This window comes from Ovis canadensis, chromosome 21, assembly GCF_042477335.2.
Source record: "Ovis canadensis isolate MfBH-ARS-UI-01 breed Bighorn chromosome 21, ARS-UI_OviCan_v2, whole genome shotgun sequence".
Lineage (NCBI taxonomy): Eukaryota > Metazoa > Chordata > Mammalia > Artiodactyla > Bovidae > Ovis > Ovis canadensis.
Window position 1 is genome coordinate 59,520,300 of NC_091265.1, and position 12,822 is coordinate 59,533,121.

At 48.5% G+C, this 12,822-nt stretch overlaps 1 protein-coding gene across 3 annotated transcripts; it reads left to right on the top strand.

Moving 5' to 3' along the window:
- Positions 1–533: 533 nt before the first annotated feature.
- On the top strand, positions 534–12,675 carry SNX15 (sorting nexin 15). 3 transcript variants are annotated; one of them, XM_069566175.1, is made up of 9 exons: positions 534–648; positions 938–1,024; positions 6,287–6,322; positions 6,542–6,662; positions 8,015–8,130; positions 8,231–8,399; positions 8,712–8,855; positions 11,573–11,830; positions 12,118–12,675. In XM_069566175.1, exons 1-9 carry the CDS (start codon positions 541–543, stop codon positions 12,210–12,212), a joined length of 1,134 nt encoding a protein of 377 aa, XP_069422276.1. In that variant the 5' UTR covers positions 534–540; the 3' UTR covers positions 12,213–12,675. The 3 variants fall into 3 exon arrangements, with proteins under 3 accessions (XP_069422276.1, XP_069422277.1, XP_069422278.1); XM_069566176.1 differs by having other exon boundaries at positions 549–656; XM_069566177.1 differs by lacking the exon at positions 534–648 and having other exon boundaries at positions 801–1,024.
- The last annotated feature ends 147 nt before the right edge of the window (positions 12,676–12,822 follow it).

The window sequence follows — 12,822 nt, forward strand, 5'->3', positions numbered from 1 at the left end:
CAACCAGTCCATTCTGAAGAAGATCAACCCTGGGATTTCTTTGGAAGGAATGATGCTAAAGCTGAAACTCCAGTACTTTGGCCACCTCATGCAGAGTTGACTCATTGGAAAAGACTCTGATGCTGGGAGGGATTGGGGGCAGGAGGAGAAGGGGACGACCGAGGATGAGATGGCTGGATGGCATCACTGACTCGATGGACGTGAGTCTGAGTGAACTCTGGGAGATTGTGATGGACACGGAGGCCTGGCGTGCTGCGATTCACGGGGTCGCAAAGAGTCAGACACTACTGAGCGACTGAACTGAACTGATGAGGGTTTACCATCGCATGGGGTGGGTTTATCTCTAAGCAGACCTGAGTGATCCAGCTTGCCCAATCCTTGCTGCTGCTGCTGCTGCTGCTAAGTCGCTTCAGTCGTGTCCGACTCTGTGCGACCCCATAGACAGCAGCCCACCAGAGGCACCCCCCCCCCCCCCCGCCCCGTCCCTGGGATTCTCCAGGCAAGAACACTGGAGTGGGTTGCCATTTCCTTCTCCAATGCATGAAAGTGAAAAGTGAAAGTGAAGTCGCTCTGTCATGTCCGACTCTTCGCGACCCCATGGACTGCAGCCTACTAGGCTCCTCCGTCCATGGCATTTTCCAGACAAGGGTACTGGAGTGGGTTGCCATTGCCTTCCTTACTCTTCCCCAATCCTTTCCCAAATCACTTGGTTCCGGCTTTACCAACCATCGAGAACTTTTTAGACGCTCCCTTGGCCAAGCGCCTGGCCGAGAATTGCGCTGTCACTTGCGACCAGCTCCCTGGGCCGTAGGATGAAAGGCGCAGGCCCGGGCGAGGCGGCGACTGGGGAAGACTGAACTGGAGGGGCGGGGGCGGGGTGGAGGAGGCGGAGGCCGGCGGTCAGCTCCGCTCCAATTTATTTGCCATGTCCCGGCAGGCGAAAGACGACTTCCTGCGACACTACACAGTCTCCGACCCCCGGACCCACCCCAAGGGCTACACTGAATACAAAGTGACGGCGCAGGTAAGGTGGGGCCCAGCGGGAATTTACCCTTTTAACAAGAGCGGGGCCGTGTTTTACTTCAAAGCAAGACGCTGCTGGAAGCGCCCATTTTAGACGACAGAATGGATTTCCCCTTTAAGGGGGGGAGTGGTGGTTAATCGGCCCTAGTTTACTTCTTTAGCCATCAAGGGGCGGGGCCACAGGAGGGCGCTGCTCTTTTAAAAGGGCGTGCCGGCAGTTCCCAGACTGCGAGGTGTGTCCACGCCCAATGCGTGGCAGCTTGGCGTCAGGCTGTGAATTTCTTTAAGTTAAGCTGAAAACTGGCTCATCCCAAATATTGATTAGGTCTCCAGTCTTGGAGTAAGCTTTGTCTGTTGGTTTGTTTGATATTCATATGAAAACTCTTTAAGGAGTTGAATTACTTTAAATTTTTTCAAAAAATTATCCCTGTGTATGATTAAAAATTCATACACTTCAAAAGAAATAAAGGAATAAGTCTCTTCACAATCATAACAGGAAGTCAGTAGATAAAGACGAAAGTTGGTATACGAAGTAGTAATAACGTTATAAGTGTATAGAGACAGGATATCATGAAAGGGATTAAAAATAGAAACTATAATATTATCTGTAGAATGGCATACAAGAACTAATTGGGGAAGACTTTCACTGTAAATATTTTTGTATTTTTACAATTTTGAAGTAGACAACTATTAAACTGGTGCATTAATAACTTAAAGCAGAAATGTAAAGATTTCCGAAATGATTTAAATGCAGAATCCTAGATGTTTAAAATGGTCTTTCCTCAAATCTTTTGTGTCATTCCTGTATCTAAAAAATGCAAATATTAAAAAAAAATTACAAAATGAAAATAAAAAGATAATCCAAGACAAATGTCATATGGTATCACATATCTGGAATCTAAAAAAATTATACAAATCAACTTATTTTAAAATGAACAGACTCACAGACAATAAACTAATGGTTACCATAAGGGAAAGGGGGGTGGGGAATAAATTAGGAGTTTGGAATTAGCAGATACAAACTACTATATATAAAATAGATTAGGGCTTCCCTGGTGGTCTAGTGGTTAAGAATCTGCCTGCCAAAGCAGGGTACGAGTTCGATCCCTGGTCCGGGAACATGCCACATGCCACAAAGCAGCTGCTAGTGCTCCACAACTACTGAGCCTGTGTGCCCTAGAGACCATGCTCTGCAATGAAAGAAGCCACCACAATAGGAAGCCTGCACACCGCAACTAGAGAACTAGAAACTCTGCACCCAGCAATGAAGACCCAGCGCAACCAAAAATAAATAAATAAATCTTAAAAAAAAAAAAAAAAAAGGATGAGCAACAAGGCCCTACTGTATAGCACAGGGAACTATAGGCAATATCTTTCTCTTTTTTGCCTCACCCCCAGGCATATGGGGTCTTAGATCCCTGACCAGGGGTCAAACCCATGCCCCTTGCAATAGAAGCCTGGCATCTTAACCACTGGACTGCCAGGAAAGTCCCTATAGTTGATATCTTGTAATAAGAAGAAGTATTAGTCACTCAGTCGTGTCCGACCCTTTGTTACCCCATGGACTATAGCCTGCCAAGCTCCCCTGTCCATGGAATTCTCCAGGCAAGAATACTGAAATGGGTTGCCATTTCATTCTCCAGGGATCTTCCCCAGCCAGGGATCAAGCCCAGGTTTCCTGCATTGCAGGCAGATTCTTTACCGTCTGAGCCACCAGGATCCCATCTTGTAATAAACTAATAAACTATAATGGAAAAGAATCTGAAAAATATTATTTATGTATGTGTATATACCTGAATATTGTAAATCAGCTATCTCAGTTCAGTCAGACTCTTTGCGGCCCCATGGACTGCAGTATGCCAGGCTTCCCTGTCCGTTACCAGCTCCTGGAACCTACTCAAACTCATGTCCATTGAGTCGGTGATGCCATCCAACCATCTTATCCTCTGTTGTCCCCTTCTCCTCCCGCCTTCAGTCTTTCCCAGCATCAGGGTCTTTTCCAATGAATAGGTTCTTCACATCAAGTGGCCAAAGTATTGGAGTCTCAGCTTCAGCATCAGTCCTTCCAGTGAATATTCAGGACTCATTTCCTTTAGGATTGACTGGTTGATCGCCTTGCAGTCGAAGGGACTCTCAAGAATCTTTTCCAATACCACAGTTCAAAAATAAGTTCAAAATCAACTATAATTCAATAATAAGTAAGAGTTGAAAAAAAGAGAGTACCTGGGCATTGCTGGGCCATTTGCTGGGCATATGTGTAACTTTTCCTAGTAATTTTCAGTTTTCCAAAGTAGTTGTACCATTTTATACTCTCATTCTCACCAACACTCGATATCATCAGCATCTTTAATTTTAGCCATTCTTGGTGGGTGTGTAGTATTTCACTGGGATATTAAAATTTGCATTTCTATTAGGACTAATGAGCATATTTTCATGATCTTTTTGGCCATTCAAACGTCTTCTTTTGTGGGAGTTGCCTGTTCAAGTATTTTGTCCATTTTATAAAGTTGGATTGCTTGTCTTTTTGATATTAATTTATAGAACATTCTTTTTTTAAATTTTCTATACTTTGTTTCCAATAATTCTTACATGAACTGCAAGATTTCCCCTTCTTGTTTGTTTGTTTTTTGTGTTAATTTTATTGAAGTATCATTGATTTACAATGTTGCGTTAGTTTCAGGTGTACAGCAAAGTGATTCAGCTATGCAGACACATATATTCATTCTTTTTTAGGTTCTTTTCTCTTTTCGTTTATCACAGAATATTGAGTAGAGTTCTCTGTGCAATACAGTATGTCCTTGTTGATTATCTATCTTATATATAGTAGTATGTTCATCCTAAGCTCCTGGTTTATTCCCCTATTTCCCCTTGGGTAACCATAAGTTTGTTTTCCATATCTGTAAGTCTATTTCTGTTTTGTAAATAAGTTCATTTGCAGCTTTTAAAAAAACATTAGATTCCACATATGAGAGATGTCATATAATATTTGTCTTTCTCTGACTTACTTCACTTGGTATGATAATCTGTAGGGTCACCCGTGTTACTGAAAATGGCATTATTTCGTTCTTTTTTACAGCTGAGTAATATTCTGTGTATATATGTACCTATAGGGGTTCTTTCGGCTTCCCTGGTGGCTTAGTAGTAAGGAATCCTGCCAATGCAGGAGATATGGGTTCAATCGCTGGGTTGGGAACATCCCTTGGGGAAGGAAATGGCAACCCACTACAGTATTCTTGCCTGGGAAATCCCATGGACAGAGAAGCCTGTGGGTTACAGTCCGTGGGGTTGCTAAGAGTCAGACACGACTGAGCGCGCACACACATGGGAGGTATTTATATATCCTGGAAAGGAGTCCTTTGGCAGGTATATATTCCTCAATGGTTTTTCAATATAGTTTCTTTTACCCAAAATATTTTAGGCAAGCCTGTTGTGAAAAGCAAAGACCAGGGTTTCAGTGCTAGCAGTCCCCCCACAGGTCAGGAGCCCTCTCTAAGCCTCCATTTCCTCTTCTCATAAATGGGCATCTGAATGATACGTGCCTCCCTGGGATGTAGAGTAATGAACTGGACATGTTTGGAGACTGTCAGGGCTACTTCAAGCTGTAGGGTGTTATTTTTTTAATTCTTATGAGCATGCCCTAGTGAAAATGGAGTCTTTTTTCCATGTCAGACGCCAGTCTGCTCTTCACAACCCCGGGGAGGTTTCTTCCGTGTCCAGGAGTGTTCACTTCCGTGTCCAGCAGTGTTCACCCACAGTAGCTTCCTCCTTGAACGGAGGGGTGGCTCCTGGGATAGAACCTCATTCTTTAGAGAACTTGGAGGTCTTTGGTTTCAGAAAGAGATGCAGGGGCTTACCCTCTGAAGGAAGTGAGATAGAAGCTGGGTTGAGGATGGAGCCCTCTAGACGGGCCTTTAGGGCTCCTCCCATTTTGAGAGTGGCTGGGACCTGGGACCCTGTACTGGCCTACTTACGCTTGCACCTGGACAAACAGAATACAAAGAAACTGTAAGGGTAGCACTTGCCTGGTGGTCCGGTTGCGAAGACTCCACACTCCCAGTGCAGAGGGCCCAGGTTCGATCCCTGATCAGGGATTTAGGTCCCATATGCAGCAACTAAGAATCTGCATGCCACAACTAAAGGATTCCATGTGCTGCAACTAAGGCCTGATGGAGCCAAGTAAGTACACAGGTAAACAGAAAAGTGTGTGTCAGCCGCTCAGTCGTGTCCAACTCTCTGCGTTCTCATGGACTGTAGTCTGCCAGGCTCCTCTGTCCATGGAATTCTCCAGGCAAGAACACTGGAGTGGATAGCCATTCCCTTCTCCAGGGGATCCTCCCAAGCCAGGGACCAAACCTGGGTCTTCTGCATTACAGGCAGATTCTTCCTTATCTGTGCCACCAGGGAAGCCCAAATAGATAGATAGATATTTTTAGAAAAGAAAGAAACTATAAGGAACTCAAAATAACTGCCTGCATGCTGCTGCTGCTACTGCTGCTAAGTCACTTCAGTCGTGTCCGACTCTGTGTGACCCCATAGATGGCAGCCACCAGGCTCCCCCGTCCCTGGGATTCTCCAGGCAAGAACACTGGAGTGGGTTGCCATTTCCTTCTCCAATGCATGAAAGCGAAAAGTGAAAGTGAAGTCACTCAGTTGCGTCCAACTCTTAGCGACCCCATGGACTGCAGCCTACGAGGCTCCTCCAGGCTAAGTCTAGGCAATTGTGAACGGTGAGATACAATAAGGCCACAAACCTACTGCCACTTCAGAGGTGCCTGGCGCAAAAGCAGGGTGCTGTGCATGGTCCCTGCACACCGCACCACCAAGGGGATGAGCTGATCACTCAAGCCACCCCTTGGGCCCAAACCATTTAAGGAACCAGCCAGCCCTCCTCGGAGAGAGTGAACAAGGGTCCCTGTCACTTGTTTTCCATCCCTTGTGCTGCATCTGGGTCCCATTAAAGCCTTGCCTGATTTTTCTCAGCCAGCCTCATCAGTTTCTGTTGATTAAAGAGTCCAAGGACCCAGGTCGGTAACAGTTTGACAGATGAAGAAACTAAGGTACAGGAAAAAAAGAAAAAAAAAAAAAGAAACTAAGGTACATGGTACAAAAACTGCTCAAAGTTATTCTCAAGGCCTTAAACCAGGACCCCTTGATACCACTGTCTGACGGGCTCTGCTCTTCTGAAGGGGGCTGGAAGGTAGCTGGGCCATCTTTTACAGGGGATGGATGTCAGTCTCACTGGTTTTTGCCTTTTTTTCCTCAGTTCATCTCAAAGAGGGACCCGGAGGATGTCAAAGAGGTGAGCCTCATAGGAGGAAGGGGACCATCTCCTGATTCCAGATCCAAAACCAGTGAAGCGACGCTGGTAACTGCACAGGAGACCAGCCCCTCTCTCTCCCTGGCTCTGGGAGGAGGGGCTGCTGGGCCCTAACGCACACACTGCCTGGAGCCGGGCTGGGGCTGGGGAAGGCCGCGTCCCACCACTGCTCAGCCCAGTCAAGTCACGTGTCCCTCTTAGGTGGTGGTCTGGAAGCGGTACAGTGACTTCCGAAAGCTGCATGGAGACCTGGCCTACACCCACCGCAACCTCTTCCGCCGCCTCGAGGAGTTCCCAGCCTTCCCCCGCGCCCAGGTGTTTGGTGAGTCTTGATTCAGGCATTCAGGCCAAAGATGGAGGGAGCACTGGGCAAGTGGTTCACTTGCTGCTGAGGGGTGAATGGAGGGGGTCTGAAACTCCTGGCAGAGATGTGTTTCAGACCACTGGAAGGGCCCTTGTGTGTGTGTTTGCTAAGCCACTTCAGTTGTATCCGACTCTTTGCGACCTCATAGACTGCAGCCTGCCAGGCTCCTCTGTCCATGGGATTCTCCAGGCAAGAATACTGGAGTGGGTTGCCATGCCCTCCTCCACGGGACCTTCCTGACCCAGGGATCGTTAAAGACGATCTCATTTTACACATGGGGAAATGGCCCTGCCCTTGTTGTGTGTCGAGCCCTTTAATATTAATTCCTGTCCTCATTAGCCCCATTTTCAAGATGAGGAAACTGAGGCTCAGGGTGAAGGGGCTTGAGCCAGAACTCCAAGCCACAACCCGGTGTTTGTTCTAGACCTGCACTTGACCAGAAAGAGCAGCCATGAACCACCTATGGCTGAGGAGCACCAGAAATGTGGCTGGTCTGGACTGAGATGTGTTTATGGGTCAAATACACTGAAAAAACAACGCAAACTATCTCAATAGTTGATATATTGTTTATATGTTCAAATGAGACTATTTTGGATATACTGGGTTAAACAGAATATATAATTAAAATTTAATCTGTTTCTTTTCATTTTTTTAAAAATGCAGCTCCTAGAAAATTGTAAATTACATATGAGGCTCATATTATATTTCTCCCAGACAGGGCTGGTCTGTTACTTGTGTCTCTGGACTCACAGGAGATGTTCTTGTGTAGCAAGGTGAAAAGTCCTCGCTACCAAATTATGCCAGGCAGTGGGATAACTCCCCCGGGCAGCATGATAACTAGCCCAGAGTTAAATAACTCTACATGATGCCTGGAACCGAACAGAGAAGCTGTAAACATGGGGCTACTTTCTGTGTGACCTTGGGCAAGTCACTTCCCCGTTCTGTGTCTTACTTTCCTTCCTAATACATCGAAACCATCTGAAATTATTTGTTTCTTGTTGGTTGCCTGCTTCCCCCTGTCTGGGATGTAATAACCATGAGGGCAGAGACCTCGCTTCACTCTCATTCGCCTCCTGAACCAACCAATAGTAGGTGCTCAATAGTCATCCAGTAAATGGATGAATAGGGAGATAGGTCGCTCCTTGCAAGACCCTCACCCCAGGCAGAGGCAAGGAAGATTTCTGGGAGAATGGGGTGGGGGCCAGTGGGCTGCTCAGATCCTCTCAGACAGGACCAGGAAAAGTGGCCTGGAAGCCAGGAGTCCCCATGGGTCACTCTTGTCTCCTTGTCCCTTGTCCTGGCGGGTGCAGGCCGGTTTGAAGCCTCGGTGATTGAGGAGCGGCGGAAGGGGGCCGAGGACTTGCTTCGCTTCACTGTGCACATCCCCGCGCTTAACAACAGCCCCCAACTCAAGGAGTTCTTCCGGGTATGTGCGCCTGCTTTTCCCCAGTCCTCAGCACCTGGGGAGCCTACCTGCCCACAGGCTGTCCCCTGTGACTACACTGGCTGGTCTTTCTCTCGTGCAGGGTGGGGAGATGACACGGCCCTCCGAGGTGTCCAGAGACCTGCACATCCTGCCCCCACCTCTGATTCCCACACCACCGCCCGACGAGCCCCGGGCCCAGCCTCATGAGACTTGGTTGCCCCAGCCGCTTCCTGCAGAGAGAAGGGGCCTTGAGGAGTTGGAGGTGCCAGGTATGTGGGGTGGGAGAGCAAACCAGGGCTGGAGGGTCCAGAGCCTGTCTGTATGGGGAGTGGGAACCACTCCCTCCTCAGTGAAAAGCCTTTCCTGACTCCTCTACCACTATCCTGCTGAGGAACTCTGCCCAGGTCATTTTCCTTCTCAGGGCTATAGTTTGTTAATCTGTAAAATGGGCACAAACTTTAAGAATGGAATTGTCTATGCTGTGGTTGCTGCAGGGCTTCAGTGAGCAGGTAATGACATTTTGAAAGCTGGGAAATAATAATAAAAGCAGGCATGAATGTTCCCACTGATCTATTCCTCAGAGGACCCGCCACCATCCAGCCCTGCTCAGGAGGCCTTGGATCTCCTCTTTAACTGTGGGAGCATCGAGGAGGCATCCAGTTCCTCTGCCCGAGGCCCCCTCACCGAGGCTGAGCTTGCCCTGTTCGACCCCTTCTCCAAGGAAGGTAACAAGTTGGGATGAGTGGGGTGGGGGTAGGGTGAGGGGGCTGGACCTGGGCAGAAAGTCCTTATGGTAAGGAGGCATAGCCACCAGCTGCACCTTGCCTGTGTAAATCAGAGAAAGGTGCCCCCTGTGGGCGAAAGGTGGCTTTGATGAGAATTAGAAGCAGTGCCCCTTCCCAAGGAAGGTGTTGGAGAATCTTGAGAGTCCCTTGGACTGCAAGGAGGTCAAACCAGTCAGTCCTCAAAGAAATCAGCCCTGAATATTCATTGGAAGGACTGATGCTGAGGCTGAAGCTCCAATACTTTGGCCACCTGATGCGAAGAATCGATTTATTTGAAAAGACCCTGATGCTGGGAAAGACTGAAGGCAGGAGGAGAAGGGGACGACAGAGAATGAGATGATTGGATGGCATCACCGACGCGATGGACATGAGTTTGAGTAGGCTCCGGGAGTTGTTGATAGACAGGGAAGCCTGGCGTGGTGCAGTCCATGGGGTCGCAAAGAGTCAGACATGACTGAGCAACTGAACTGAACTGAACTGCCCCTTCCCAGGTGCTGTTGCTGCCCTGGCCAGCTGGGTACTCCAGCACAGTGAGCAACTGCAGAGGAAGTGAGCCCCTTCCCACCGTGGATCCTCTCCCTGAGAACGCTTTGGAACCAGCAGGGTGTCACACTGCCCTGGGAGGGTCTGACTTCTTTCGCTCGAAGCTCAAGGTGGAGGTTTCCTGGCTGGCTCAGGGTCTGGCTGTAGATCCTGAAGGCTATAGATCCTGTCAGTGAAGGGCAGTCCTGCTCCAAGGACAGCAGAGGAAGCCCCTGGGGCAGCGTGTGAGGGCACCAGACGTGAAAGGGCCCCCCATGGAGGCCCTGGTCCTGAGCTCCTTGTCAGATCAGGAGCTTGACAATCCCCAGCTCTGAGACTCAGCATCTTTTCATTTTAAAATTCTGAGTTTATGCTGTTACTGCAGCTAGGGTGTTGAAGTGGTCGGTTGCACTTTGGGTCATCATGACACAGTTTCATTTTGGCTTCCTCAGCTGTCTTTTTCAGCCTGTTTTGTTGGCTTCCCTTTACCCTTTGGTGACCTCTTGGGCAGGCCCTTAGCTTTCTTATTTTTTCAGGCACTTGAGTTCTCTCACTCTGAGGTCTGATCCAAATCAGGACCTCAGTCTTGCGTTCAGTTTTCAGCCTTACCCTACACCCCCCGCCCCCGCAACTCTGGCCTGATGGGTGGCTGGGCCCCTGGCCATGGTAACCAGGGTGTGAGGAATGTCCTTTGGAGGAGAAAGGCAGGGGTGATGTCACCGTGGCTGATGAACCTGGCTACAGAGAGGCAGGATCCAGGTACTCTGCCTGGCCCCAGCCAAGCCTCCTGGGGTGCCCAGTACCCAGGTACTTGGGCAAGAGCCTGGCAAGACTCTTCAAAGGCAGCTCCCATAAGATGTTCCCTTGACCCATGGAAAAACTCCTAAATTCTCGCCTCCACCAAGCTGGAAGGGCACTTTGCTCAGATGCTGCCTCCTGTCCTTGCCCCACTTTGTGGGTTCATCCAGCCAACCTTTTACCATCAGAATTCTCCAGGTGAGGGCTGGCATTCATCTCTCTCTCTCTTCATCACATACACCAGGCTCTTGAATTCAAGTCCTAGGGTGTCCCAAGATCTCTTCTGTCTTCTGCTTCATGAACAACACAGGAAGGGCTGTAGTCCAACTGGACAGTGAAATGTCACCTTACCTTCCTATAAGGCCCCTGGGCTCCACATGGGGTCCCTCTGGTGGGGCTCTAGAGAGGCCCACCCTTCCCTCTCCAGGCCAGTGGTGTGCAGCGGTGGTTCCTAATCCTGCACCTTCCCTTTAAAGGCCTTTTCATCCAAGGTTCACCAGATCGCTAGCCTTCTATTGTGGAATCTACAGAGGGAATCTTTGACCATCTCCTTGCCAGTCCTAGAGGATATATGAGCCCTTCTCTCTGGAATGTGTGAATACCTTCCACCCACTTCTTCCCATTTGAGGTCTCAGCTCATACTGAAAGACTTGAAAAAGCCTGGAGGTTCTCTGGATCCATTATTCTAAGATTCCAAAGCTTGGAGCATTTCTACCCTTGACCTGGCATGCTTGGCCTAGCATCCTTCAATTAAACTTTGTGGAGGAAATTCTTGGATTTGTTGTAGTCGGGAGGGAAGTAGAACCAGTGACCTGTAGCTTGCAAATTAATGTTAATGATGACTCAGTGGTAAAATGTTAATAATCACTCACCTCAGTGCAGGAGACAGGGGACACCCGGATTGATCCCTGGGTCGGGAAGATCCCCTGGAGTAGGAAATGGCAACCCACTTCAGTATTCTTGCCTGGAAAATCCCATGGACAGAGGAGCCTGGCAAGCTACAGTCCATGGGGTCTCAAAAGAGACACAACTGAAAATGCACACACACAAAGAAAGAATTAGGTTATGTTGTACACCTGAAACTTACATAAGATCGTAAATCAACTATATCTCACTATAAACAAAGAATTAGGGAAGTAAGACTTTTTTTACAAAAGCACACAAACTCCACCAACCAAATAGATCACAGCTAGTGTGCTATGCACAAGTGGCTTTTGGATTGCTCAGGCACTGAGAAACCCAGGATAGGTTGGTGGGCCAGAGAGGTCTGGGGTTGGGCAGCAGGCCCAGGGAAAAAGAGGGCTGATCTGACCTGAGTCCTCCATATTTGATTACAGAAGGTGCAGGACCCAGTCCTACCCACATAGGGGAGCTGGCAGCATTGGAGGCAGAATCTGGAAGGCCGGACCAGGAACCCTGGGAGCCAGGCGGACAAGCAGAGGAGGACGACGAGGGAGGAGAGCCCACCCCTGCCTATCTGAGCCAAGCCACAGAACTCATCACCCAGGCCCTACGGGACGAGAAGGCAGGCGCCTACCCTGCTGCTTTGCAAGGCTACCGGGACGGTGTGCACATCCTGCTCCAGGGAGTTTCTGGTGAGCAAAACTTGAGGCTGGAGGGTCAGGCCTGGGATCCTGGATGGTACAGTGAAGGGAAAGAAAAGTGAAAAACAAGGATCAGAATTGCTCTTCACTGACCAATTGTGTGACCTCGGGCTGCTGCTTTATCTCTCGTGGCCTCAGTTTTCTTATTTGTAAAATGGGGAGCATATATCTGACTCCCAAGGAACAGGGAAAGACACATGGTGATGCTCTGTGGACAGTAAGGAGCTAGACTAGGGGTTCTGAATCCAGGTACCCGCTGAGCCATTCTGTCTTCCCAGGTGACCCATCACCTGCCCGCCGAGAGGGTGTGAAGAAGAAGGCAGCTGAGTACCTGAAGCGGGCAGAGGAAATCCTACACCTGCATCTGTCCTAACTCCCACCCCGAGATGGGAGTGGACCTGTTCCCAGGACTCTGGCTCCAGCACTGCCGGCCACCCTCTTCTCTCCCTGGTGCCTGATCTCCTGGTCCTGTAACTGGCCATTTCTATATGTAACTGGACCAGGAATGAGAAAAATAATGATTTCTCAGCTCCCTGACCACACCTGCCACTTTGGAATCAGGGACTCACATATCTGATCCTGCCTGTCTCTGTCTTGTTATGGGAGGCTGCAGCTCTGGTCCGTAAGCCATCTGTTTATCCATCTAGAACCGGGGTATGCAAACTACCGCCCACAGTCAGATATGCCCCACTGCCTTTTTTTGTAAGGCGCATGAACTAGAAGAGTTTTTACTTTTTTTTAATAGGTGAAAAAATCCAAAATAATAATATTCTGTGACAGGTGAAAATTATAATGAAACTAAAGTATCTAAAAAATAAAAGTTTATTGGAACACAACCAGGCTTTTTCATTTAGTGTTGTCGACCGTTGCTTTCTCACTACACCGGCAAGCCTGAGTGATTGGTTGTGACCTGTAAATCCAAGAATATCTACTATTTTGGCTCTTTGTAGAAAGTTTGCTGACCCCTGATCTAGAAAACAGGA